General features: G+C 54.1%; 2 protein-coding genes and 2 non-coding genes across 11 annotated transcripts in view; all 4 read right to left on the bottom strand.

Annotated features, from left to right (window-relative positions):
• FAM131A (family with sequence similarity 131 member A) overlaps positions 1-6,504 on the bottom strand; it is a 9,370-nt gene extending 2,866 nt beyond the window's left edge. The window contains exons 1-6 of one of the 2 annotated variants that reach the window (XM_029214659.1): positions 5,776-6,504; positions 4,471-4,531; positions 3,343-3,485; positions 1,083-1,176; positions 666-848; positions 393-509 (exon numbers count right to left, since the gene is read on the bottom strand). In XM_029214659.1, coding sequence (XP_029070492.1) covers positions 393-509; positions 666-848; positions 1,083-1,152 — 370 coding nt within the window. In that variant the 5' untranslated portion in view covers positions 1,153-1,176; positions 3,343-3,485; positions 4,471-4,531; positions 5,776-6,504. Of the gene's footprint in view, positions 1-392; positions 510-665; positions 849-1,082; positions 1,177-3,342; positions 4,223-4,470; positions 4,532-5,775 lie in introns of those variants that run through there. The other variant, XM_029214658.1, reaches the window with a different exon arrangement.
• A 94-nt stretch (positions 6,505-6,598) lies between these two features.
• On the bottom strand, positions 6,599-25,092 carry EIF4G1 (eukaryotic translation initiation factor 4 gamma 1). Of its 7 annotated transcripts, none has more exons than XM_029214306.1 (33): positions 24,926-25,092; positions 24,049-24,105; positions 23,733-23,826; positions 23,355-23,441; positions 22,055-22,231; positions 21,726-21,825; positions 20,532-20,644; positions 19,650-19,742; positions 19,385-19,451; positions 18,241-19,062; positions 17,887-17,975; positions 17,608-17,794; positions 17,382-17,515; positions 17,095-17,253; positions 16,756-16,941; positions 16,371-16,568; positions 16,018-16,164; positions 15,569-15,805; positions 15,254-15,358; positions 14,979-15,138; positions 14,675-14,775; positions 13,750-13,852; positions 13,409-13,511; positions 12,950-13,182; positions 12,688-12,806; positions 12,390-12,562; positions 11,963-12,088; positions 11,723-11,804; positions 10,085-10,183; positions 9,838-9,972; positions 9,631-9,712; positions 9,353-9,493; positions 6,599-7,228 (listed from the first exon to the last, which is right to left on the bottom strand). In XM_029214306.1, exons 3-33 carry the CDS (start codon positions 23,790-23,792, stop codon positions 7,044-7,046), a joined length of 4,803 nt encoding a protein of 1,600 aa, XP_029070139.1. In that variant the 5' UTR covers positions 23,793-23,826; positions 24,049-24,105; positions 24,926-25,092; the 3' UTR covers positions 6,599-7,043. The 7 variants fall into 7 exon arrangements, with proteins under 7 accessions (XP_029070139.1, XP_029070138.1, XP_029070140.1 ...); XM_029214305.1 differs by having other exon boundaries at positions 16,756-16,944; positions 24,926-25,059; XM_029214309.1 differs by having other exon boundaries at positions 6,604-7,228; positions 16,756-16,944; positions 18,334-19,062; positions 24,926-25,059.
• LOC114891367 lies at positions 14,855-14,930 on the bottom strand. The gene has a single exon (XR_003792478.1). It is a non-coding gene; the product is annotated as a small nucleolar RNA SNORD66 (small nucleolar RNA).
• On the bottom strand, positions 18,108-18,188 carry LOC114891368. Its single transcript, XR_003792479.1, has one exon. It is a non-coding gene; the product is annotated as a small nucleolar RNA SNORD66 (small nucleolar RNA).
• Positions 25,093-26,377: the final 1,285 nt, after the last annotated feature.

Genomic DNA, 26,377 nt, shown 5'->3' on the forward strand with positions numbered 1-26,377 from the left:
TGTGGGATCTTCCCGGACCGGGGCACGAACCCGTGTCCCCTGCATCGGCAGGCGGACTCTCAACCACTGCGCCACCAGGGAAGCCCTGGGCCTTTTTTTTTTTCAGGACTGCAAAGCCCAACTGCACAGACAGGCAGAGAAGGCTCAGCACCTGTGGAAGAGGAACCACTCCATTTCCAACTGCTGACTGCCCACCCACAAGCGTAGATAGCCCACCTACCCCTTGAATGTCAAGGACCGCCTGGACAGAGTCTGTCCCTCTCCTCTCCCCTTCCACAGCTTGAGGACATTCTGGATCTCCCCTTCCAAAACAAAGGCCAAGCTCTGAATCACAGGGCCTATCAGGCAGTTCCAGCCCAGCTGGCAGCACTAGCAATGGGATGTCCCCTCACCTGAGTCAGTTCCCCCAGCAAAGTCCTCATCATAGGATTCATCGGTGGAGTCCTCCCCATCCACTGATGACCATGCCCGGAGCTTGGCTTCTGCAATGGCGAATTGCTCGGCCACTCCTGAGAGGAAGGACACAGAATTCGTTTAGCAGAGAGAATGAACTAAGACTAGGGCTCAGGTTGGACACAGGAGAGGGTAGACACAGGGGTGTAGAAAGACTCCAACCCCCACATCAGGCCCAAGGAGAGGCACATGAGCATCCCTGATAAACCCACCTGCTGCAAAGCGAGCCTCTTGTTCACCCTCACTGAGGTCTGAGTAGGAGGAAAAGGCTGATTCTAGGGCAGCGGGCGAGTCACTTGGCTTGCTCCAGCCCTTCCACTCAATGAGGTGAGCCACTCGGCCCTGGGCCATGGCAGTGGGCTTGGTCACGTGGTCCTTCACTACCTGGGAAATACCTGAAGGTGGGCCAGAGTGAGGAAAGCTGGTAAGGGGAAAGACCAGGGAGCATCTGGGAGGGAAGTGGTAGGGTCCACATGTGCCCTTGGGTGGGAGGAGGAGGCTGGGATTCACCTGAGAAAGAGAGGAAAAGGAAGATCCCAGCAAGAGCTCACAGGATACAGTCCCCAAGGGCACGTGCAAAAGGGCAAAGAAAGGACCAAATGGCCAGAGGCACGGGAGAGGGTGCATACCATGCAGGGAGGATCTGGCCAGCGCAGCAATCTCCTGGATAGTTAGGGCTCTTCGGGACTTGGGCAGCATCGCGACTGTGTCTCCAACATTCACCTTGGGTGACAGCATCAGAGGGTGAGTGCCCCTCTGACAGCAGTGTCCCCCAGATGCCCGTACTCCACCCAAGGCATCAAGCGGATGTGGGAGCCGAGAAGAGATGCCAGAGCATCTCAGATGGCCCAGTGGCTGCTGGGATATGTTAGAGGGTAAGAAGCCAGGATCAGCAAACTGTGTCCTCCCAGGGAGCAACAGAGACTCCGTCAGGCCCAAAGAAGCAGAACTGCAGCTAACCCTCCACCGTCCCAGCTTGCAGAGGGGAGGGAAGCAGGTTGGCAAGTAAACGGAGTGGGGCCTTTGAGAAGAGCAAAGAGGAGGGGACAAGGGTATGGGAAGAGGGACTTCCCTTCAGGTCCTCTCTCCCTTGCCCCTCTCCTCCTCTCAGTCTTCTGACCCCCATTCTAGCTGTTTATAGAGCCTACAGCATGACCAAAACCAAGCCCAACACCTTCTCCCCATATCTGGCCCTGCTTCCAGACTTCCTGACTTTGCATCACCCCACCATTCGCCCATTCAGCCTGGCTCCAAACCTCAGCTCTCCCCTATCTTGCTTACCCGTATCTGTTGTTAAGACCTAATGATTCCATCGCCAAACTGTCTCTCATACTACCCTCAACCATTCCACTCCCACTGCCACTGCCCTTCCTCAAGGGCAAGCCCTCAGTGCCCCTTGCCCAGATTAGCACAAGTGGTGGTCCCCCAAGTTCCAACTCACGCTGAGACTTGGAACACACTGTTTTCTCAGCCCAGAATGTTGTGTATGTAAGTGTTCCCCTCCCCCCTTCCCATGACTGTCTGGCTCTTTCTCATCTTTGGGGTCTTGGCTGAAATATTACTCTCTCAGAGGGCCTTCCTGGCCACCCTACCAGTAGTCCATCCTCCCTCTGCAGTCTGTAACAAGTCACCATCCTCAATCAACGTACCCCGTGTGTGTCATTATGGTCTATTTCCTGTGTTTCCTTATTTCTTGTTGATCTTTAGCTCTTTGAGGAATTTGGTCTCTCTTGGTCACTGCTGTACCCTTGTGTTTAACATAGCGCCTGGTACACAGTAATCTCTCAAAATACATAGGCTGAATGAATGAGGCAAAGTATAAATGTAAACAAATAATTTTCCTGGAGTGCAACTGCTCACAATATGTCCCTATTTAAAATCTTTCCTGGACTCCTCCAAGGCCCAGTGAAGCGCAAGCTTCACAGTCAGGCACTGAAGGAACCCACTCCGTGAGGCCCCGGCCTCCTTCCAGGCCTGCTTGGAATCCACCACCGATCTCCTCTGCCCAGTAAAAATCCACTTCCCCACCTTCCCTCCAGGCAAAGGAACGCAGCTTTCCCCTGGGCGAAGAATGCCATCCTTGCCTGACAAAATGCTCCCTACCATTTAAGGCCTGACCCTCAAGTGCCACCTCCCATTACGTTTTCAGTCCAGTTTCTCTCTCTGTCCTCTTGGATGCCTGCAGCCCCACCTCAGCGATGCCCTTGCATCTCTCCTGAGGGATCTTGGGATGGCAAAGCCTGAGTCTGATTCACCTGGGTTCCTACCTCCACCCTACCCCTGGCTCAGCGCTCCTTGGCAGCCCGGGGAAACGTTTCCCTCAATGAATGAATGAAGTCAGAGGCACACGCCCCCTCCTCGGCATTGCCTAGCTCTCCTCCGTTACGTTCCCACCCCTCAGAAGAGGGACTCCACCTGCCCCTTGACCTCAGGCCCACCGTGTCCCTCCCCTTCAGTACCTGGCTGACAGCGCCCCCAGGGTGGTGCCGGCAGCCTCTGGCCAGGCCTGGGGGGAGGAGCACCTGGTGGGTGTTTCCTGGCTCGCCCCCCTCCCACCCATCAGTCCCCCCAGCCACCGCCATCCTTGCCTGCGCTCACGCAGCTGCGGCCCAGGCCCAGAGAAAAGGTGTATGTCTCCCTGGCAACCCATCACCATGCAACAGGGTCTCCAGGGATACGGCCCGGGATGCGCTGACGTCAGGGCCCAAGGCGCAAGAAAGCCCGCCCGCTGGCACAGCGCCAAGCAGAGCAGACCGGCATGGGGGCGGCCTTGGGGCCCCGCCGGCCGGATAGCGCCTCCGCTCGCTCGCAGGAGAAGGGAGCCAGGAGTAGGCTGGCGAAGCGGGGTGCGGCACACCCTCCCCACTACCAAAACCAGGGGCCCAGCACCTCTGGCAAGTCCTGGCTGTCCACTGAGGAAGGGCGGGAGGACCGGCTCCAGCCTCGGAGGGTCCGAGCAGATCCCAAGGAAGATAGAGAGAGGCCCCGAGGAAGTTCGATCCACTCCACAGCCCACGCCGGATCCGAGGCCACTGAGGGGTGGGGGGAAGGCTTTTCAGCGGGGCTCCCACTTCTGCCGAGATCCCCATTTTCATCCGGGGTTGCCGTTCCATTTCTCCATACCACCTCCCCCACCTCCCAGAATATAAGCATCCACCTGGAGCGCTCCGCAAGTCTGAAAGCCCCCATCCCACAGCCCTGAACTTCAGGCCTCCGGGGGCCCTTTTGTGGCAGCCACTCCTCACCATCCTCCTCAAGATATATCGTGTCATCAAAGCCCTAGGTATGAAACCTAAACTTTGATAAATTAGGAATTTTCTCAGATTTCTCAGCCTACCCATTCCTCTTGGAAAGCACACCACAGTCTTCCACCACCATCACCACCACCAACTTGGACCCTTTACAGGCTTGCTCTGGTTCCTTCCTCTCGCCAGCCACAGCTTGTGCGCAGCCCTTTACTCTTCTTTTCTGACAAACCCGTGATTTTTTCTGACTTTCGCCCCAGTCCCCTAAGGCTTTTTCTTAATGCCCTGTTTGGCCCCAACTTGGTTGCTCCTATTTCAGCCTGGTTCCCAAAATCTAAGCCAGAGTAATTTTCCTCTTGCCACATAAGCATCCTACTCCTCAGCTTCCCATCACCTCCCAAATCACATCTGCGTCCCTGACCTCACCTCTGCGACTTGTCTGACAAGTCCATCGTCCTCCAGGCCCTTCACGCTGCCACAGAAACATTTTGCCCAGCACAGAAATCATAGGCATGCTGGCTGTGTTGATGCGGAGAACCAAAAGCCCAGAACTGCTCCAGGCTCAGCTCCCAGTTCTGTTCCTATTTTGGCTCCGGATGCTGAGCCAGTCCCCTCCCCACTTGGAACCTGTGCCTAGTCACATAAGGAGAACACTTCTGCCTCATGGCTTTGAGGAGGTGGGAGTGCCAGGGCCCAGCTGAGCTCTCTGGAGCTCAGGGAGATGAGGCTCATATCCCAGACAGTGCCAACAGGCAATGTTGTGCCAACTGACCTTTAGCTGGAGCAGCCGTCTCTGTCCCTGAGCCTCAGCCAGCTGGTGGTCCCCAGAAATGCTACCAACCAGAAGGAAGACACAAGGTTACAGGCCATCCCTGGCTGCCAGCTGGTACCTAATCAGGGCTCTTGAGGCTAGTCATGAGGTCAGCCAAACTCTCCTGACTAAAGGAGGGATGATTTCCTGAACTCTAAGCCTTAGCAGGGCCAGAGGAATCAGAGCAGCCTGCTGCTTCTCAGCTTCAAAAGTCATGAGATTTAGGACTACAAATCCCAGAATTCCTCATGTGAACCCAAGTAAAGTACAAATCTCAGCTAGAGTCTTAGCTCCAAAGAACCTCAAGTACCACACATACTAAGGCCTGTGTGACTGACCGCCTGCCCTGAAAGCCCAGGACCCATTCCAAACCCAGCCCTCAATGTCACAAGCTCCTGCCTGGCCTAAGGCGTGGAGAAATCCATGACACTGGAGTTAAGTAGGCTGGCCCACCTCAAACACTAGAACTACAGCCAGGCCCCAGCGTGCACCACCATCTGTGGGAACCAAGGCCCAAGCAGGGATCAGCAGTTGTGGGAAGGATGCCTTGATAGCCTCCCTTGGGCTCCTGTTTCCCTCCACAGGGTAGGGTGATTTTTGTTTCCGTTGGGAGTGGGGTAAGGGAACTAAAACAGTTTTAAGAGGTGAGAGGTGATCAGGTGCTCACAGGTGCCCCCAAATGGGGCCGCGGTCCACTTCATCAACCTGCAGACTCTAAAGCAGGTTAACAAGTTTAGTCAAAAACTCCGTGGTAGGGAGCATGGCCAGCGTTTCCAGCCTACCTCCTGAAGGGGGTTGGGACACAGCTCGGAGAGGCAGGTTCCCAGCACAGGGCCACTCCCAGGACAGTGAGAGGAGAGATGTAGGCAGAGGGGGGTGATCGTGAGTGGGCGTGCAAGGCCAGTCGCCACGGGCTGGAGAGGGTTGACCAGCCCCTCTCTAGGCTGTGAGCCTCCTGCCACCCTCAGCGGTGGGGAGTCAGGCGGAAAGACCACGAGTCCACCCCGCAAAGCCCAGAGGCAGGCAGCAGGCCTTTAGGAGCGAACCCGAGTCGGCTAAGCCCCCTCCCGGCTCGGCCCGCTCCCTCCTCTTGCCGGGCCCGCCTCCCCAGTGCAGGCTCCTCCCTCTCCCAACACCAGCCCCCCCCTCAAGGCCCCCCCCCCCCCCCCCCCCCCCCCCCCCCCCCAGGCCCCCCCCCCCCCGCGGCCCGCGCACCGGGCAGCCGCAGCCAGACTCCCCAACACCGGCCCGGCCTCCGCCTCTTACCCTGACCCGCCGGGCTCCGAGAGCCGATACAGCCCATGGCCGGGCACCCAGGCACGCTAGCCCGCGCTCGGGGCCCGGGCCATCGCCTTGCAGAGGGTCGGGCCGCGGCCGCCACCGGGGAGGGGAGAGCCCGTGAGAGGGGAGGGGGTGGGAGCCGCGCGTCCGCCAACGCTCCCGGGAGAGGGAACCGGGCTGGTGACGTAAGCGCGGGGGCGTGTCCACCCCCGCGTCACCACCCAAGGCGGGCGGGGCGAAGCGGACGTCACAGCCACACAGATGGGGTCTGGGGCCGAGTCCGGCGAGAAAAGCTCGTCCTCTGCTCCCAGACCCGACTGCGGAGTGACCTGAAGGCAGGAGGGGTGGGAACCGAAGGAACGGGGCACGGACAAAGACTCACTGGGCCCGTGCTACCGGTCATACCGCATGGGGACAGAAAACCTCATTGTGTCCACGGTTCTCTTTTCAAGATGAGACCTTCAAGCCATAGGTTTCAGATATAGACGGCCTGAAACCCAGGGCCTTCACACACAGGAGTCTGCATCACATTCTGGTAGGAGCCGAGACAGGCAAGTGTGTTCTATGAAGTACCCCACAGCTGTGCCCCCCTTCTCCCCTCCTAATCAACAGTGAGCCTTACCACGTCCACTTTGAGGGCCAACCCTCCAGGAAAGACTCCCTAGCCCTCCCGATCATGGACAGGGGAAGAGGCAAGAGGGGTGCCAAGTTACAGAGAACAGTGCTACAGTGCCAGCTCTGGAAAGGAGGTTGCCCACCTACCCAGACCCCTTCTCCAGAGGGAGCAGGCCATAAAGCAGAGAGGCAGTGAGCTTAATTGAATTCATGTTTAATAATTACAGGCACCGTGCCCCCCCTTCCCCCTGCCCAGGCAGCAGCAGGGGTGGTGCAGGGGCTGGGGCGTATGCCCCCAGCAGCGAGGACGGCAGTCCCAAGAGTGATTTTTCAGAAAATAAAAAAGGACCAGGGGCAGGCAGTGGTGCCCCCCCCCCAAGACACACCAAATCTCAAGACTTTATATATATCTCTGTGCCCCAGGGGGAGGAGAGGGACACCTGGCAGCATCCTGGAGGGGAGCCCCAAGCAGCCCCAAGCCATCCTGCCTCTTCAGCCACTTTATTAACTCAGACATCGCACTACAGGCACCCACTGCCACTGCCGCTGCCGCTGCTGCCACCCCCCCTTGCAGTCCGGGCGGCTGGCTTGGCCATCCGAGTGTCCATGGGGCTCCAAGTCCCCGGCCCCACCCGCCCTCAGTTGTGGTCAGACTCCTCCTCCTCGGCCTCACGAAGCCACTTGAAGAAAGCTGTGACAGATTTAAGGGCCACACCCTTGCCCTGCTGTTCAGCGGGGTCCTTGCTACTCTCCCAACTATAGAAGGCGTCCTCCTTCACCACGTCCTCATCGTACAGCGCATCAAAGAACATCCGAAGCAGGTCTGCAAGCAGGCAGGACAGCAGTTACAGGCAGACTGCCCACAACCACTCCATCCCCCCTCCCAGGGATCCCTCCCCTAAGCTCCACTGCTGAGACAAGGCCCTGACCCACCGTGCTGACATTTGTGTGTCTGGCCATTCCAGAGTAACTATGTCTCTGACAGGATGCTTATCTCATGATCTAAGAGACTGATGTGCAAGAGTGAGTCACTTGGCCAAAACTCAGAAACCTACATGCACACCCTCAGATCCACAACCGCTGCCTACGGACAGCCTCCCACCCCCATCCCACAGCAATGGCAGCAACAGATTATTTATCCCAAGCTTGTTCTCCAAATCCCATGCACACCCATCCCGGGGACCCTATACACTCAATTATCCACTCTGCCCTGTACTTTCAAGCCCAAGTTTCTCCCATCTAAACACAAAAGGCCTCCTTTACAACTGCTATCTCTTTACAGCCAAAAAGATCTGTCTTTTGACAAGAGATTAGTTGAATTCAAAGATTTCTGTCTATACTTGCTGTTTTTTTTTCCCTCCTGATTCAGGTATTACTCTGTCCTTTCCAATCCAGATCCTGCCCCCTGCTGTACCAAATACTGTTTCTGCCAGGGTGGCCTCCATGTTTTCACACTCCAGAGGCCCTAACTTTCAGATCTGCTCCTATGGAATCCGGGCGCATCTAGCATTACTGACCACTTCCCTCTCCTAAAATCATTCTGTCCTTTGTTCATAGGGTCCTATCCTCCTTTGGTCCCTACCTGTGGAACCTCTACCTCCTCAAGGCTGTATCCCTTGGGCAATCCTATACCCTCTTGTGACTTGCACATGTGTTGCCCTGTGCCAGCAGTTCAAGAGATGGGCCTCCAGCCCTCACCTCTTCCTCTCCAAATGAAATCAGATACCCAGCTGTCTACCTGACTGACATCTCTGATCACCCCGACCAGGACCACAAACTCAACATGACCAAATTCAACTTGACCCAGTGTTCCCTACCGCCCAGTGAATGGCACCCCCCACTAACACCTCACCTGCTGAAACTATCTTGGGAGTCATATATGTCTTCCAATCTCTCACCACCCGCCCCCCAGGCCAGTGTGTGTCTTGAATCTGCCCACTCCTCTCCCATCTCCATTGCCACCAGTGAGGCTGAGTCACTACCAACACACCCCTGATCTGCTGATCCGGCCACATTCACATTCACCCCACTCCAAAACACTCTTCCCACTAATGGCCAGGATGATCTAAAAACTAAAAAAGAACGTTTAAAATCCTTGCTTAAAATCCCATAAAGGCCCTCTCCTATCCTTAGATTAAAGCCCAAAACTCATCCCATGGCTTACACAGCCCTGCATGACCTGGCCACATCCATCTCTCCACCCAACTTGCCTCACATACAACTGGTTGCTGTGCTCTCCCACCCACACTGGTATTCCTTCAACAGTTTTTACCTTGCATCATGTTTTCTACCTCAGAGCTCCCCTTAACACACAGTTCCTTCTTGTCAAGTCTCCCCCTCCCACTTGTCATTTAGCTCCCATGTGTCAATTCCCACTCATTCTCTGACTAGGTAAATTCTCCCAGAGAGTACCCTTGCAGGATCCATTTTCCAACATTCATCTTGACTCCATGCCAACATGGGAACTATGCTTGACTTAATCACTGCTAATATCCCAATGTCCTGGCACATACCTGTTTGCTAAATGCATTAACCTCAGGCATGTTAACCTAAGCCTCAGTCTCCCAATATGGAAAAGGGGGGAACACCATCTACCCTAAACAATAGTTGTGAGGATTAACTGAGGCAAAGAAAAGCAGCTCAGCCCTGTACCAGGCAGAGGGAGCACAGGATACTTGGGAAACGTTACCATTTATCACCTCTGCACTCCTGGCATCTAACAGTTGGCTAGGCACAAAACAGGTAGTCAATTAACCTTCAAGGCCGAGTCTTGCACTTGTAGGTAAGGAAACAAACAAATGTTTGTTGCAGGGGAAAGGACTCAACCATCAGGATATTTTGCTCTCCAGTGACCACCCACTTCTCCTGGATTGAGACCCTTTCCACAACTGCCCCTACTATCTGGTAGCTCCTCCAGCCCACCCCATCCCTGTGGCCTGGCTCTTACTGGGGGGCTGTTCTAAGGTCACTACAAGGGCCTGGAGGGCATAGAGCGCCTGCAGCTCCTTCTGCTCGTCATATAGGTACTTCTGTAGCAGTTTCGCTCGCGCTTTCAGCACCGCAACATCCACTCGGAGAGGAGTCTCAACTACAGGGAGGAAGACAGGGATAAGTGGAATAATGCACCCTCAGCCTGGTTCAGAACTGGAGACAAAGACCAAAACCTCCCTCCCTCCATATCTGTCGGGCCCACCCTTGCCCCACCAACTCCCTGGCTCCTCTTACAGATAATTGCAGAATAGCAGACCGTTGTCATGAGAGCTCGAACTAATGTGTTGGATGCTACCTGCTGCTCATTCACGTTGGCCTGTGCAGAAGACAGACAAATGGCCCATAAGTTCTGAATTATGCCTGGAAGGCTCCATTCTTGCTGCCCTCACTTGCACTACCTTCTCCTTTATCTCTCTCCCCCAATATCCAGGAGAAATATACCTCTATCCAGTCAAACACCCGCTGGTTACTGCTGCCCTCCTTCAGCAGCTTCTCCAGCTGCTTGCTCAGCTCCTCAGAGGACAGCAACCTCTGGCCAGGGGCTTCTGACTCCTCTCCCAAGGTATACTCCACCTTCTGCAAGGAAAAAGGCCCACAGTTGGGAGGTAACTGTGTCACGTGAGATGAGGGAAGAGGAAAGGACTGGCTGACCCCAACTGCTAGAGTTAACTTAAGTCCAGCTGCAAACCTGCGCAGTGACAAAGGCACCGACATCCTGGCCTTCAGGTAAAAATTCCTTCCAGCTGAGTCCAGCCTCTCGCCACAGCGTCCCCACCTTCTTGGGACCCTGGAAAACATAAGACCAACTTAGCAACTCTCTTTCTCTCCAAGAAGCTAACAGCTCCACAAATGTCATCCAACGAATGCCTACTGAAAGCCCACTAGGTGCCTGCTAGCAGCTCAGGATGCTACAGAGGTACTGAATGGGAACAGTACGCCTACGGTCTAGTAACGGGCACAAACGTCAGTCAAATAACCACCCCAAGTCACAAGAACTCACCCACCACCATGCTATGAGACCTGGGGGATGGCCTGAGACCTCTAGGAAAATGTCAATTAGCTGTCACAGGATTCTCAAAGAATTACTGGACCACAAAATGTAAACAACCAAATCCAAGTATCTCATCCTAGCCTTCCACACTCATCTACATTTTTTTCTAAAATAGCTTAGTTTTTCATTACTGCAAGTAACAAATGCTCATGGAAGAGAAAAACATCTCACCAGTATGCTTATTTGGTTCCCAAGTCCAGAAAACTTTAGAAGCAGATGTTAAGTCCCCACCCCCAACCCAACACAAATCAGAGATCTTCATGTAAACGGCAGTTTGAGTTCATTTTCTGTAAAGGGCAAGAGATTCTGAAGCCATCACTGTTTTACAATAACAGATATTCAGGATGACGCCATCAACCCTTGACAAAATTACTGTACTTCATGGATTTTAAAAACGCCCATTTTAACACCACTAAAACTGAGTTGGCTCACAGCTGGCATATTACCACATTTTAAAAATATGACCATGTCTTTTCTTTCTCAGCAGTGCATACATAAGATGTTGTAGAATCTATGGCACCTTAGAGTCAATGAAATACATAAATAGTCCCATATGCTTTTTCTTTTAAATTATTATTTTAAATTTCTCAGAAACTATCCTGGTGCGTATTTCTACCTAAAACAAGTAATATGCTGCTGAAAGAACAATTCCTCTCGATTCAAAGACTTACTCCTCTAAGTTCCAGATAGCTGAACTCTTTTAAAAAACTGCACTTCCCAACATCTCACCACTACTAAGTACCACACCCAACTTGCCTTTCCCATCATTTCACCCTTCTCCTTGCTAATCAAAATTAATTTTAACAAAGCAGTTTCTGTTGTGAACGTTACCAAACAGACACCCTTTTGCAACTTCACAGTACTTAAGGCACTCCATTTCAGCTATTTTATTTCACACTTTACTTCACACTGTTGTTTTCATTAAGCTGTCGTTTCTTTTCCAACTTGTTTCCTAACTGTGTTTTTATTCACTGTTGTGTTCCCAGTACCTAGTATATGGTAAATGTTCTAAAAGATGCTAGTTGAATGAATGAGTGAATCAATCAAGGGCCTAGGGCCTTAGATTCTCGTTCTCCTCCAGCCTTGGCCAGAACCTACAACAGGCACTGGTCTGAGGGAGAGTGCCAGCCTCGACATTTCCTCTCCCAGGTACCCACACAGCACTACCATCCCACCAAAGGACCATGAGGCTTCAGGGTCACTGCCAGCACCCAAAACCACATGGTGGGTAGAGAAGTTCTCAACACACTACCTCTGAAAGGCTCTCTCACTCACCATGCTTTTGCATAGGAGCCCCAGGATCTCCAGCAACAGGGAAGCAGCTTTCCCCAGGGGTCTCAGAGGTTTTGTAATCTCCCTACAAGAGAAAAATCCAGTGTTGATAGCCTTCCACGCCCTCTCAACACACTATCCCATCCCTCCCTAAAGCCGGGGGTCTAAGTTGCCACACCTCCCCTCCCTCTCCCCTCTTCTTCCTGTTTTTACCTCCCCTGAATTCCACCAAAGGGGACTAACCTGAACAGCTCCCCCATGGGCACCCCACCTTCATGCAGAACGGGCGTTACCAGTTCTGCTAGGTAGAGCCACACATGAGGGATGTCAATTTCCATGTCTTCAGCCAATTCCAGGATTTCATAGAGCCTGCAAAGAGAATTCAAAGTCAGCTAGGAGAGACAAGCTGCACTCCTACCCTCCTGCTGGGGCAACAAAGGCACGGCTAAAGGATCAACCGTGGAGCACTTCAGCAACACTTCCTAAACATGGGGCAATTATCTCAAACTAAGGCCGTCGTCTTCTCCTTAGATGGCTCACCCCCAACCCTGCCAAAAGTTATGTTGACCAGGATGGCTGAGGAGCCTACATTCTTATCTAAGGTTCCACGGGTCCTACAAAGGAGGGAAATTTGTGGGTATGTAAAAGTGGGAGGCCCACCAAGTCATACCCTTGGTAGTACTGAGCAGTGGAGAGGTGCCCGGCACAGAGCAGCTGGTGCAGCAGTCGCCCCATGTGCTCACGGGCAATGGCGCTGCGCTCCAGTGTGGACTCGATGCCGTGCCGCACAAAGATGAAGAGCAGCGAGGGCGAGGCCAGCTCCTGCACACACTGAACCGCCTCCTGCAGGGGTGCAGCGCACAGAAGAGAGACCAGTCACTGTCTGGCCCAGACCCTACACCCATGCCTGTCGGCACAGGCCCCTTCTCGCCCACCCTGCTGTCACTCAGACCACTCCCACTGCTTACCTTCATGTCATTGAGATGGAGGTATTCCTCAATGATGGCCCTGGATTTCTTCTCCAGCTCCTCTTCAGAGAGCGCAGCCTTCGGGGGACTCACAGGGGGCAGGGCGGCTTCTCGCTTCACTGAGCGTAGAAAAACAGATCAGAGATTCTTCAATTCCAGTCTTCCTAGCAAGCAGGGTCTGGGGCCCTGAAGACACTGTCTGGGTACTAGCTAGTCCCAAACCAGCCCACACCCTTCCCTTCCCCACCCCCCAGCCCCTTACCAGCATCCCGCCCACGGTCCCGATCCTCCGTGAGGCTAGCTGCCTTGCGCAGTCCCTCAGGCTGAGAGGGCCGCTCTCTACTCCGCTCCTCCACTTCCTTGCTGAAGCTCCGCTTGGTGGCGGGTGTCCGTGCGCGATCAAGCCGGTCACCACGGTCACCTCCCCGTTCACTCCTCTCTAGGCGGTCTCCCCGGTCCCCAGCTTTCTCACCTCGTTCCCGGCTCAAGCTACTCCTGGAAGAAAGACAGGCACATCGTCTCTCACCTGTACTGCCCACATGCACTCCTGTTTAACTATCCAACATGCTGAGCAACTGTCAGGCCTTGTTCTTGTCATCAGGTATATGCCCCAATCTCAGCCAGGAGCTCTGAGCATTACAGGTGTAAGGATTCCTATGGCAGCAGTCAAAACCCAATCAGTACTCCCAGTGTGAAAACAAAGACACCGAGGAAACCTCACCTCTGTACCACACGTCTGTTATCTGTGCTTTCTGTAGGTACTGCTTGTTGAAGGGCTGAGAAGCGATTCAAGGTACTAGTAGCTGGACGAGCAGCTTCTGATGCTGGGGAGGGAGAAAACCCAGATTAAAACCTATTTCCGTACATCCTATCTCCTACTCGCCAATTTAGGACGCTTGGTCCTAGTCCTGACACTAGAGTAGTTCAGTCCCTGGTGCCAAGTACACACTGCCTGTATTACCTAACTAACCACTCTGTAATGAAAGCCCCTGGTACAGAGAAGACGCTGCCCTCAGGAGAGCTGATTCCTGACCACCCAGCTCTTTACAGTGGCCTCCGTACCTGCATCGGAGGGCTTGGCTCCTGAGCCTCCACTGCTACCCTTGCCCCAGCTCAATCGTCCTCCAGGTGCAAACAGCTGGTTGTTAGAATCAATGGAGCCAGGCTGAGGAAGGAAAGGGAGTGAGAGTCACGGGTCTGATCCAGCCAAAGCCCCCGCCAGCCCTCACCACACACAGCCGTAAGGGGTCCAGACCAGGGGCCAGGAAAACTTTCCCTGTAAAGGGCCAGACAGTAAATATTCATTACAGACCAGGCAGTTTGAACTACTCAACTCTGCCGCTGTAGCACAAGAGCAGTCACAGACAATACTTAAAAGGGATGAGTGTGGTTATGTTCCAATAAAACTATGCACACTGAGGGCTTCCCTGGTGGCGCAGTGGTTGAGAGTCCGCCTGCCGATGCAGGGGACACGGGTTCATGCCTCGGTCTGGGAAGATCCCACATGCCGCAGAGCGCTGAGCCTGCACGTCCGGAGCCTGTGCTCCGCAACGGGAGAGGCCACAACAGTGAGAGGCCCGCGTACCGCCAAAAGAAAAAAAAAAAAAACTATGCACACTGAAATTTAAACTTTATATAATTCCTTAACACAAAGTATCGTTCACTTTTTGATTCTTTTCAACCATTAAACAATGTAGAAAACTCTCATTCTTAGCTTGCGGGCTGTAGAGAAGGAGGGAATGGCTGGATTTGGTGTGCATGTCAGGGTGCTGACCAGTGGTCCAGACCAATGTGAATACATCCCCTAGAGCTGGCAGTCCCGTCTCTAGCAATCTAACCAGCTAGTCTAAGGGGGAAAACTGAGCTGTCACCTTCCCAACCTCAGACAAGTGAGGGGATTAAGATCCAAACCTGTGCTTAAGGCCCATCTGACCCCTCTTTATCCTCCCATCACTGACATCAGCCCTTCCAACACACACACCCCTACCTTCGTGATCTTAGTGAGTCGTGAGGTGTCAATAGGGCGGCTGCCCTTGCTGATGGGCACTGTGTTCCAGCCACCATCATCCACAAGTGGAAGGCCACGGCCTGGGACAAAAAGGAAAGCATACTGGAATGATGGCTAAGTCCCAAGAACCCCGTTTGCGAGGGCTGCCCCCAGCCTCCCTTCCTCAGATCCTCAGTTCCATCATGGGGTCTCAGTGGCCCAGACACGTGGCACTAACAAGAAGTCATCAGTGGAAAGCACAACCCCTCACACTGTCCCTCCTCAGTCCCAGCCTCAAACTCACTGATGGGTGGGCCTGGAGGGCCACCCCGACGCTTGTCGCCGCCCTTGGCCATTAACTGCTGCACTTTTATGTGCTCCCGATGCTCCTCCATCTCAGCTTCCTTGTGGATTTGGTCAATCGTCTTGGGACCCTGGTCCCCTCGACGCGGCACCCAATTGCTCTGTGGCGACAGGCCAGTCACAAGGTAATTACATCAGACAGGGCCAGACAAAAGTGTCAGGAACTGGGACTGTGGGGTCAGAGGCAGCAAACAGTGGGAAAGAGGGGACACACACCCGTCGCAGATCCAGCACGTCTTGCAGCATAAAGCGGATTCGGGATGAAGTCTTCTTTTCCTTAATGATTTTTTCCATCTGGTTGAAATACTGATCCATCCGGGGCTAACAAGAAGCAAAGGGATCAAGTTCAGGAACTTCTAAAACTTCACCTCCAACTACAGGCCATGCCCCTCCTCAGGCCTTCAGCTCCGCCACTGTAGCTCAGTGGCACACAGTGCAACTCAGACACAACAGCTGGGAAGGGTGTCTGCCAGTGGACCGCAGACCCCACGCGCTTCAGCCTGTCCTCTCCCATACCCCAGGAGCCCCTACCTTGGCCTTTTCAAAGTCCAGGTCTTTGCCAATGGTGGTGAGCAGACGGCAAAGGCATTCGAGGGACTCTTCATCATGGTTCTTAAGTAGTTTAACCACACAGTCGTGCATGATTGCCTCTGTTAACATCTTCAGCTTGAACAACTCCCCGATAAACTTGATATTCCCTAAAGAGCGCCGCCGGGCTATGTCTCGAGCCTCTTCCAGCTCTTCCTTTAGGCGTCCCCGTTCCTCTGCCTGCCGGTCATGGGACAGGGACCACATCAAAAAGACAGCCAGCCACTCAGCTATAACTGTTCTCTCTTCCACTATCTAGATTCCTAAACCTAGCAGCAAGCACTCACGTCCTAAGGCAGAGAAACCCCCAAAACACCAATATCCCCACCCCCACTTCTGCAGCTGAGTAGCATCTGGGTGAGCAGTGGAACTGGGAATGGAGTTTCTCTCACCGTAGCAGCTTCATCCATCTCTTTTTGCTTCTTCTCAAAAACCTCATCATCATCTTTGTCTTTTTCAAACTCTTTCTGACATCGATTTAACAACAGTTTTCGGAAGTTCACAGTCACTGTTGGCTTTTCTGTAGTGGGCACTTTCAGCTGTATGTCAAAGAGAACGTCACATTCAGACTAGTCCAGGGCAGGGAAAACCCTCCAAAAGTCTTCAACTACCTGACCCAGGAAGACCTCTGGCCCTGGCTCTGCCACCAACAGCACAGGATAGAGAACCAAGAAGCTGGACTCAGAGTCTTAGGAAGAGAAGTGGGAAGCTAAACCACAAGGTTTATAAAACAGTGGAAACTAACCGCCATGAGGCAGCGGCACATGTTGGCATAGGCCACGGAGAAGTTGGGTTCTGAAATGGCCTTCTCGAAGATGAGGTCAATGACCCCTTTGAGGCGTTCCTCGGTGTCGATGGCTAGCTGCGTCACCTGCTTCATCAGCTGCTGGAACATCTGGGGTGTCAGCTTATTCAGGATGGAGCGCACCCTGCGGAACAGGTCCTGGAGAGAAGAGGAGACAGAGAAAGCACAGAATCCAGTGAGGTTTTCAGAAGGACAGGGGCTGCTGGGAGGGATGGACAAAGTAGATACCAGTGATGAGAATGGACAGAGGCAAAGAGGGCAAGGCTGGCTCAGAGAGCAGACCTTGCAAAGAAGGAATGGAGACCAAACCACGACTTGCAGGTACCTGGGTTTTGCTGCCATCAGTGTCCTCCTCCCCTCGGTCCTTATCAGTCACTGTCCGCTTGCTACTGGGTTTCCAGGCCTTCTCTGCTTTGTTCAGCTTTATATCTTCAGTCATTGACACTGTGGCAATGATCTTGCGTGGCTCCTTTCGGGGGCCCTGCTGAGATCGCCGGGGTCCCAGACCAGCCTGCTAAGCAAGGAGCAGGGACAAGAGAAGCCACGGAGCTAGTCAGCACGACCTACTACCACTACCACACATCTCCAGGGCAGACTTCTCCCCACCCCCACAATGAGATACAGGAAGCCAACACCCCCAACTCCCCTTGCCAGTCCCACTCACCGGCCCTCGGGGCAGCTCCCCACCTGGCCCACCCCTCGGGGGCCCACGGCTGCTAAGGGCTGGTCGGCCAAGGTTGGCAAAGGACGGAGTGAAGTCTGGGCCACAATTTATGCCTGGAAGTCTGGCGGGATCCAGTGGCCGCAATGGTGTTTTATTGGCCTGCGAAAAGGATGGGGAAGGTATGAGAAACAGGCTAGGGCTAGCTACTGACCACTCTTTCAAGACCTCTGGCTCCTCCCCAGCCAGCCAACCTGCCCAAACTTACCCTCTCCCTTAAGCCCACCAACCTTATCCAACACCACATCACTGATATGGGGCAATCCCTCTGGCTTCTGCATACTGGCAAAGATGAACTGAAAGCCAAGCAGGAACTCACGGTCATAACGCTTTTTCTCCTCAAGGTTTAGAGGCTTCCACTGATCTGCAAGGAAAACAGGATGAACCAATCACACTGCTTTCTCCTGGGGCCCTGGTAAGCATACTCAACCCTTCTCAACCCTTCCTTCTGCATACCTGACTTATATTCATACTTCTGTTCCCCCGGCTGGATGTTCTCAGCATTTTGAATCTTGTCTTCCTTTGAGTCCCAGGTCTCGTCTGCTTCCTCTGGTCGCGGGGGCACACTGCTGCCCTCAGGCTCTGGGCTGGGATTGTTGCCTACAGGAGGCTGATTTTCTACCTCTGGTACTCCTGGGTTCACCTGTAACCATTGGACATTCCGTTTTGGTTGCAGTGTGACCGCTGTTCCATACCCAAACTTTGCCCTTCTCCCTCCGCTTTCTGATCCCTTACCTCCTTGAAGGCATCTAGAAGGTCTCCTACAGCCTCCTTCTTATTGAGATCCTTAATTTTCCGTCTCCTCTTTGGCACAGATACTGCCACTATTTGGGGGGGAGGAGTGAGAATAACTTAAGGAGTACCCCAAACCCCTCAGAAAAATAAAAAGCAGCCACTGTACAATATTCCCTTTTTTCATCACACCCTCTCTTGACTTAGAATTCCTTAATCTAACCCTTCGGTTAGATGGAATCTAACCCTTCCATTACAGGGCTTCTATGACCCAGACACAACGTCACGAGAAGTCATCAATGAAGAAAAAGAACCACACCCAGCGTGCCCCACCTCTACCATCCAGCCACACCTTACCTTGGGTGGCTGATGCCACCTCCAAATTCTGGGACAGGTGGGCTGGGACAGGGGTGCTCTCTAGGGGGAGCGGTTCCTCTCCTCCCTTCTCACCCTCAGCTTCTCCTTCCTCTTCCTCTTCTTCCTCTTCCTCCATGTCCTCCTCCTGAGCAGGGGAAGCAGCTGGAGGAGCCACAGCTGGAGTGGCAGAAAGGATGGTGGGGGGAGCCACCGATGCTGTAGCCTCCTTGGCCTGCTCCTCTGGTTCACGGACGGGGCTTAAGTCCACAGCTGGTGGCGAGGGGGCTCCGTTGAGCAGCTCCTCAGGTTGGGCAGTTGGAGCAATGGGCATGGGGGATTCAAAGGGACAAGCCGGGGGAGGGAGAGGGGCAAGCTCTGGGCTCGACTCCAACTCTGGTTCCAAATTCTCAGATAGGACTGTGCCATTAGGCTCAGGAAGAATTTCCACCTTGTGAGATGCCAGGGGGGTGGGAACCTGGAGAGGACTGGAAGAGAACTCAGATTCTGGAACTGGTTTGCTAAGTGTCACTTCTACCTCCAGTATGGGTTCAGCGAGGGGAGTGGGTTCTGGAGAGAGGCAATATGGCTCCCCAGTTTCAGGGGGCATGGGGGTTGATTCTTCTACAGATGTTTGTATCATCCCCGTTGTCATAGTGTCCCCAGGAATAGGGAGGACTGTGAGATTAGGCTCAGACCCCGGTTCCAAGACTGGGGGTGGTGATGGGGTCGGAGAAGGTGATGAAGGCTGGGATTCTGAAGGGCTGTGCTCTGGGCCAGGCAGTCCTGGCCGCTCCCCAATGATTGCTCCCTGCGACCGGTCATCTGCACCATAGGAAGAACGAGTAATCAGAGGCAAGTCTTTCACTGCTACTGCTCTTCCTCCTCCCAGCCAAGCATTCCCAACCTAACAGCCCCCTACACACACACCAGTCTTCTCCCACCTAGGTCTTTTCCATTCTCATTCAAAATCCAATCTACCCTAAAATCTGACTACCTGACACCTAGTTCTTCTCTGAAAGGAAAACAGGATGAACCAATCACACTGCTTTCTCTGGCACCCAGTTCAAGTCACTCCACTTCCTTGGTTTTTTAAATGTTCACACTCCTTTTCCCCATAAAGGCTCTGCCCCACCTGCTTACTTACCTGGCCGGACAACAACAGCAACCTGGGGTGTCTCCCCATTAGCCTGAGGCTCCAGACCACCTCCCGTCTGCAGGACACAAAGGGTTACCAAGTTTGCCCTGAAGAGTCCCACAACCCTTCTTTACTAGAGCCATTTCTACTTTAGCCGCCTAGAAATCCAGGAAAGCAGGGACATAAATCCCTTAGTTGAAGAAAAAGATCCAGGGACCTAGGAGTCCAGGGCAGAACAGCCATCCCAGCCAGGGCATCACTCAAAGAACAGTACCTGGGGAGGGGTGGGTGTGGAGGCAGTGCGGGCCCCAGACATGATCTCCTCCGTGATATCCTTCCCTCCTTGGTTTGGGTCTCGAATTCGGATCTGGGGGAAAAGAAAGCTACAGGATGAGTGGGAAGCAGGAGGAACCCACCTCTCCACCCTGCCCCACTCCTAGGACTCCCCACCCCTCACTGAGAAGCAGGCAGGTGGGTGCCAGAAACTCCATGAGTTCTACTGTCAACCCATCCAGCTGCTCTTATAGTCTCCTCTTGGCCGCTACCCCTAAGACACCCTTGACCTCACAGCAGCCACGTACATCACAATGCTCCTCCCTCCCTCATCCCTGCCCAACCAGAAGTCCCCAAGAAGTGGCTGCATGCCCTGGGGCCCAGGACCCCCATATAGCACCCATCCGGCTCACTTGTGGCTAGTCTGCTTGATCTCTGGGGGCAGAGACCAGATCCAGTGGGTGGAGCGAGGGTGACTCAGCGGCTTCCCCAGCCCTGGCACCCTATTCTGGGCACCACGCCCAGGGCTTGAGGACCGAGCAGAGGCGGAGGCCTCAAGAGCTTCCAGGACTGGGGGGTGGGGCCACAGAAAGCAAACCATTTCCAAGGCAAGCCACCAGAAACCCAAAACCAAACTCAGATGTTACGGACCCAGGACCCAGGTCTCTAAGGAATTTCCCCACCAGACACTCCAATCTTCCAGTAAGCTTCTTCTACACGGAAATCTTAGCACCTTACAAAGAACCTAAGCACTTCACAGATCCCCATTCTCTGCCTACTCTCAGCTGAAGATCTCCCTCAATTTCCTGCTCCCTGACCCACAATGTGCCTGACCTTGATTCTCCCTTTCCCAGATATCCTAGAGCCCCCTGCTGCTACTCACCGTCTTCCGCTCCCTCTTGGGAGCAATCTGGGGTGGCTGGTTCATCAAAACCGGCGGGGGAGCCACACCAGTGGGAAATTGCTGCACACCCTGGGCTGGGTAGTAGGCGCCAGCTTGGGGGGCGGGAGGGACACGGAAAGGAAGAACAGTGGCAGGGTCAGAGCCCAACCACATACAAATGCCTGCTTGAACACCTCCCACCCCCTGGAGAACCTCTCATCACCCACAGCTGGCCCCTCGCCCTGCCCCACCCTCCTCCCCAAGGGAATGAGGTGTCTATCAAAGCTGGGGAACCAGTCTGAACTGCGTTTACAAGAATTCCTAACACTGACACACACACCCCTTGTAGGCAGGCACTTCTTCCCCACCACACACCAGCTACCAGGACTATGTCTGCTCCTCTTCTACCCCGTAAGGTAACACGTACGCACCCCACCCCCAGCAAAACACACACATATACTCTGAGAGAGCAGCAACTACTTAACCTGAAACAGAATCAGGTCTTTGGCTGGGAATGATAAAAACAGATTTGCCAACCCTGTTCCATTCAACCTGAGTCCAATTCCAGTCTCCAGCCCTTTGCTAAGGGGCAAGGAAACAAAAAGTAACATTATGAACCAGGCCCAGGATGAGAAAAATTCCTTAAAGCAATGGTCTCCAAAATGGGATACATTCTTTAATATCATCCATAACCTCCACTTGTTTGTTTCTGACAAGCAACATTAAGTGCTATTTGTCTAAATTATGCATACGTATAACAAACAAAAACATACATTAAAAGTACATACTCAAAATTTTTCCTGATGGTCAAAAAATTTTGGAAACCACTGCCATAAAGAACAGACTAATCCTTTCCTAGAATATAAATGAAAAACAGCTACAGAAACCTCTCAGATCCATGTTACATGGGCTCCCCCCAACCATGGAACGAGTGTCACAGGGAATATTTACTAATAGGCCTTCAAACTAGTGCTTGAACTGTATTCCTTGACATGGGGAGGAGTCCAACTCTCAGCAACAGTATAAAATCCTCTCCGCACCACCCCCCAACACCAGTTACATATTGAGCACCAATCCCTGCTACCCCTGTCATTTTTAGACCAAGAAACAAGGCTGGGGAGGGTCTTAGCAATTAATAGGTGAGTTTAGATGCTCCCTGGGACTCACTCACACCTGACTCCCTCCCCTGCTTACCGTAGGTCCCAAACTCTGTAGGGCTTGCACCCGGATAGAAGCTTGGGGCTCCCGGCTGCACGGGATACTGCTGTGTCGGGACAACATATGTGGAACGCCCCTGGTGGAGGGGAAGGGGGAGAAGGAGGGGAGAGGAGTTGACGGAGCTACGAATACCGTATCAGACTACAAAGAGAATATAAGGCAAGACAGGACAAGCCAACTCTAGGCGATGACCAGAAGAAAGTCCCACCTCTGGAGAAGAGATGGGACTGGGGGGTCAGGGTAAGGAAAGTGGGAGTTGGGGTACAAGGTTGTGTGGCCTCCAGCCCCCAAGCCTCCAGCCTCACCTGTCCAGGGATGTAGTAGGCCCCCTGGGAGGCTGGGTAGGAGATCTGGGAAGGGATCATCATTACTTGGGATCCAGCAGGGTAGACATGGGCAGCTGGGCCAGGGCGGGCGGGGGCTGCACTCTGCACTCGGGAGGCTGCACTGCTCGGGGGCTGGGCCCGGCTAGGGTAGAAGTGCTGTCAGGAGGGAGGAAGGCAGTTGGCACTGGGAAGGGGAGGAAGTGGACAGCAAAATGGCCATTCTGCTATGTCTCTAGTCTGGACAGAAGTGCCAGGGGCTTTGGAGCATGGGGACCAACACTTCCAAGATTCACCTGACCAAGTGATGTTTAAGTGGCCTCTTGTACTCACAATGTGCCCTCCAAACTCAGATACACACTTTGCACTCTGCATATTTACTCCCTCCTTGCCATGCATACTCATGTCACCTCCTCCAGTCTATCCTTCAGCAGAGGCTTCCTAACATCCAGATGCATCATGCCTAAGTAAAGCCTTTTTCAGCAACATACTCCCCAGCATGCACTGCTCCACCCTAAGGTACTGAGGAGCTAACCGCTAACATGCAAGTCTCCCAGTTCCCAGATACGCGCTATGCAAGATTTAGCCCCTAACATGCATTGGTCAGCCTCAGAATGAGGACCTGGACAGCAAACAAGTCCCCACCCTGAGGAACCCCAGTCCCTGTCTCTAGCCCCTGACTAGGGTGGAGGGTAATGGTGAGACCAGGAGAGAGTCCAGGATTAGCAAAGGGGTATTACCTGCAGAGACCTGAATCCTCCCTGAGAGCACATGGGGACAGGAAAGAAGAGAATTATCCCCAAGGTGAGGGGAAAAGATGAAGGAAAATATGAAGGACGCAGGACAAGAATCCTCTCCCACTTAATGAGGAAGAATTTAGGGAATAGAGAAAGGCAAGAACCAGCTGGAGTGTTTATCTTCCCACAGTCCAAAGAGAAAGAAGGGATGGGGGGGAATGGAGCAATGGCAACCTCCCAGTAAAAGGAGGAAATAGGGAAGCAGGGCCCAAAGAGTTGGCAGCAGGGCCCAACACTGCCCCCAATTCTTAAGGCACCAGGACCCCTAGTAATGCCATCCCCACCGACTATATACTAACCGAGGGGCCAGCCACCGTAAGTAATCAACAGTGCGAAGTGCAGAGCCCCATGAAAGAACACACAGCAACTGTCAGGAAACTGGGGCAGGTACAGGGCCTCCGTAGTTTCCATCCTAGGCCCAAACTGGCCTAAGCTTTACGTGGCTCCCACCCATGCCCCCTACTCCCCTCCCCACAGCCCCTCACCTGGCGGGGCTGAGAAGGCGTGTTCATTTGTGTCGCTTGAGGCGTACTGAACACCACCGGTGCTGTCTGCCCCGGGGGAAACGCTGGCTGAAGGGGGGAGACCAGATTTCAGCAAGAGGGGAAACCCAGGTGGGGCAGAAACTCAAGCTGGTGAAGGGGGCAGATCTGTGGCAAGAGCCTCAACAGTCCACATATACCCTCCCCATGACAGCCCCTGGGAACAGCCCAGGGGCCGTGTCTCAATTTGGCAGCAGGAAGCTGCACTTTGCCCTGACACAGAAAGGGGTGGGAAAATCCAGAGGCTGGAACCTGTTCCTGACCCGGCTGCCTGGTCTCCCCAACCTGCACCCCAGTCACTGCTAATTCCTCCCTAATTACCTGTGGGAGTCCAGGGGATGGGGCAGGTGGGGGGCCTGTGGGCTGTGGAGCTTTGTTCATTTCATTTGGTGCCACATCAGGGTCCCCCCAGCACCTGTTGGGAAAGAGAGGAGCTCAGAAAGGGGAAGGGACCCAAGCTGAAGGCAAATGGAGTGGGGGAAGGGCTGAAGCAAGGGCTGGGGCCCGCAGCGAGCCCCGGAGGCGCCAAGCGGGTGAAGGAGCATTAAAGACCCAGCTTACGTCCCCACCAACACCCTGTCAAACCCACACCGCCTCCAACCACCCCCCTGGCCTGCTGAAACAGCCCCTCACTCACCCCCTCGGTTAAGAATAAATCCACGGTGCGGCCTACAGGTTCTGGGCATCCGAGGGCCTGGGGTTGGGAGGTGAGGGGTATCAACCTGGCTCCGCGGGGCCCAAGACCAACCAGACCGGAAATTCCAGGTCTCGCTGGCACCAGGCTCCCGGATCACAAACGGAGCTAGCAGCTTCGGCCGTGGTGTCCCCACCCCCCACCCGGGGACACCGGGTTCGGGGCCTGGCCCGGGGGCACACGAGGCACGCCTGCCGCGGGTGACCGCGGGGGCACCCGCGCGGGGCCAGAGACGAGGCCTGCCGCTGCCCAGGAGTGGAGGCCAGGAAGGGCGGTAGTCGGGCCGTAAAAGGCCAGGCGGGCGGCGGCCGAAGAGGAGCCGGTTTGAAGCAAGTGAGGGTCGGCCCGGAGGGCGGGCGGGGCCGGGGGCTCCTCCCTGCCCGCCGCCGCCGCCTCCTTCCCCTGCGCCCTCCCTGCGCAGCGCCGGCCAGTGCCAAAGAACAACGTGTCACTTCCCGGCGGCCGGGCCGCAAAGGGGGGAGGGGGCGGCGGGCCGGGAGCCGCGGTGCCTGCGCCCGCGGGGCCTCCTCGGGTCGGACCGAGGTGGCACTTAGCGGCCGGGGAACCCGGCGCCCTCCCAGCCCGCGGGGACCGCATATTCCGGCCCCGCGCTCCCCCACCCCCACCCAGCAGCCAGGCCGGGCCAGGCCGGGCACACGTGGGCCGGGGATCAGGCCCTGGCGGGCCGGGGCCCGGGCTTGGGCCACGGGGCCAGGGCGCCGGGGCGGCGGCGCAGGGTAGCCGGTCCGGGCCCGGATGGCGGCGGATGCGGGGGGAGGGGGTGGGGGGGCCGGGTCGGGCCCGGACATGGCGGCTTTACCTTCAGTCTCCTTCAGTCCGCGCGGCCGAGCCCCACGCAGCCGCACAGACGTAGTCCACAACCATTTCCGGCTCCCCGCACGGATCCCGCTCGGCGGCCACCGCTTCTCCGCAGGCGCAGCCGGCGCCCCCACGTGACCGGCGCAGAGGGCGGGGCTTCGCCCGGCGCCGTGGAGCACATGGGATTTGCCCCGCCTCGTCATGTGACAGTCACTGCCCGCCCCGTGTCCCCTCCCGAACTTTGGAACTCCCCAGACCGAATCCCCTCTGCGTCTCTGTTCCGCGGTTCATTCATACTTCGAGCAAGTATTTATTGACTGCATACTGTGTGCTAGGCGAAGTGCTGGCTGAGGGCTGAGAACACTGAAATTAAAGACTCAGTCCTGCGGAAGTAAATCTTGGACAAATACGGAAAGAAATACGAATTAGGCAGCTTTGAAATAATGTAAATTTGATCATTGAAAGACCTATTAAACTGAATGTTACACTAAAAGGATTGAAACATTCTAAGTAGGGAATTAGTAGATTTGTCTTTTATAGAGATCGGCCACTCCCAGGGAGGGACTAAAACCAATCACGGAAAGTTCAAATAGTGATGGAAGAAGTAATCCAAGACCTCTCCTTGCCCGATAGCCAAGATTTTGAACCGCCTGAAGGGACACACTAGAGCCACATCTAGTTACTCAGAGTCAGCCTGGATTTTAATCCAAACTCTGCCACTTACTCCCCTGGCGATGTACCTACTATCTACCTACTTAATACCTGTTGTAAAATGGGGATATTTGAAACGAGGCAGTCTGGCTCAATTCTGGGCTTTTACCCATCGTGCTTTCACGCTATTGGATTGTGAGGATTAAAGGAATTAATTTTTGTGAAAGTGCTTAAAACTGTGCCTAGGTATCTAGCTCTGTTTTCTCTCTCTCCTCCCCACCCCCGTCTCTGTATACAAACACATATAATCTCAAAAGAAAACATTTTCTTTGCACCAATGATGAACTGGTCACTCAATATATGACCTTTGTGATCTCACTTAATCCTCACAATTTCCTACAAAATCGGTTGTATTATTATTCCCATTATATCTGAGTAACTGAAACTCCAAAGAAAGGAGAGCAAAATAGACACACAGAGGAGGAACCATAAGGAGAATGAAAATGCAGATCTAGAGTGTTCTCTGTTACACTCTTCACTTGACTTCTGTGACTTTATCATGTATGGCTGGCTCCCTTCTCTACTCTTCTCATTTCTCTTTCTCCCTAAGCAAACTCATAAATAAAAATCAGTTACTGCCTGCATGCCAATTCGTTCCTAGCTCAGAAATCACTCTCGAATTCCAGTCAGAACAAGGTACTACCTAAAAGACATCTTCACCTAGTCACCTCACAGGCATCTTAAATTGTGTATGCCCAGGTAGAAATGCATCATCTCTCCCCACTGGATAGAGTCCTCCTTT

This window comes from Monodon monoceros, unplaced genomic scaffold, assembly GCF_005190385.1.
Source record: "Monodon monoceros isolate NGI ecotype Baffin Bay Population unplaced genomic scaffold, NGI_Narwhal_1 Super_Scaffold_11, whole genome shotgun sequence".
NCBI lineage: Eukaryota > Metazoa > Chordata > Mammalia > Artiodactyla > Monodontidae > Monodon > Monodon monoceros.

Bases quoted from the DNA above. Each gene is read 5' to 3' on its own strand.
- EIF4G1 (XM_029214305.1), bottom strand. From the start codon at position 23,792: ATGAACAAAGCTCCACAGCCCACAGGCCCCCCACCTGCCCCATCCCCT. The intron at 13,853-14,674 runs GTAGGGGTGTGT...TTCCTTCCTCAG, and splicing joins GACTCACTAAGATCACGAAG to CCTGGCTCCATTGATTCTAA. The intron at 11,805-11,962 runs GTTAGTCCCCTT...TTTCTCTTGTAG, and splicing joins CCCATGGGGGAGCTGTTCAG to GGAGATTACAAAACCTCTGA.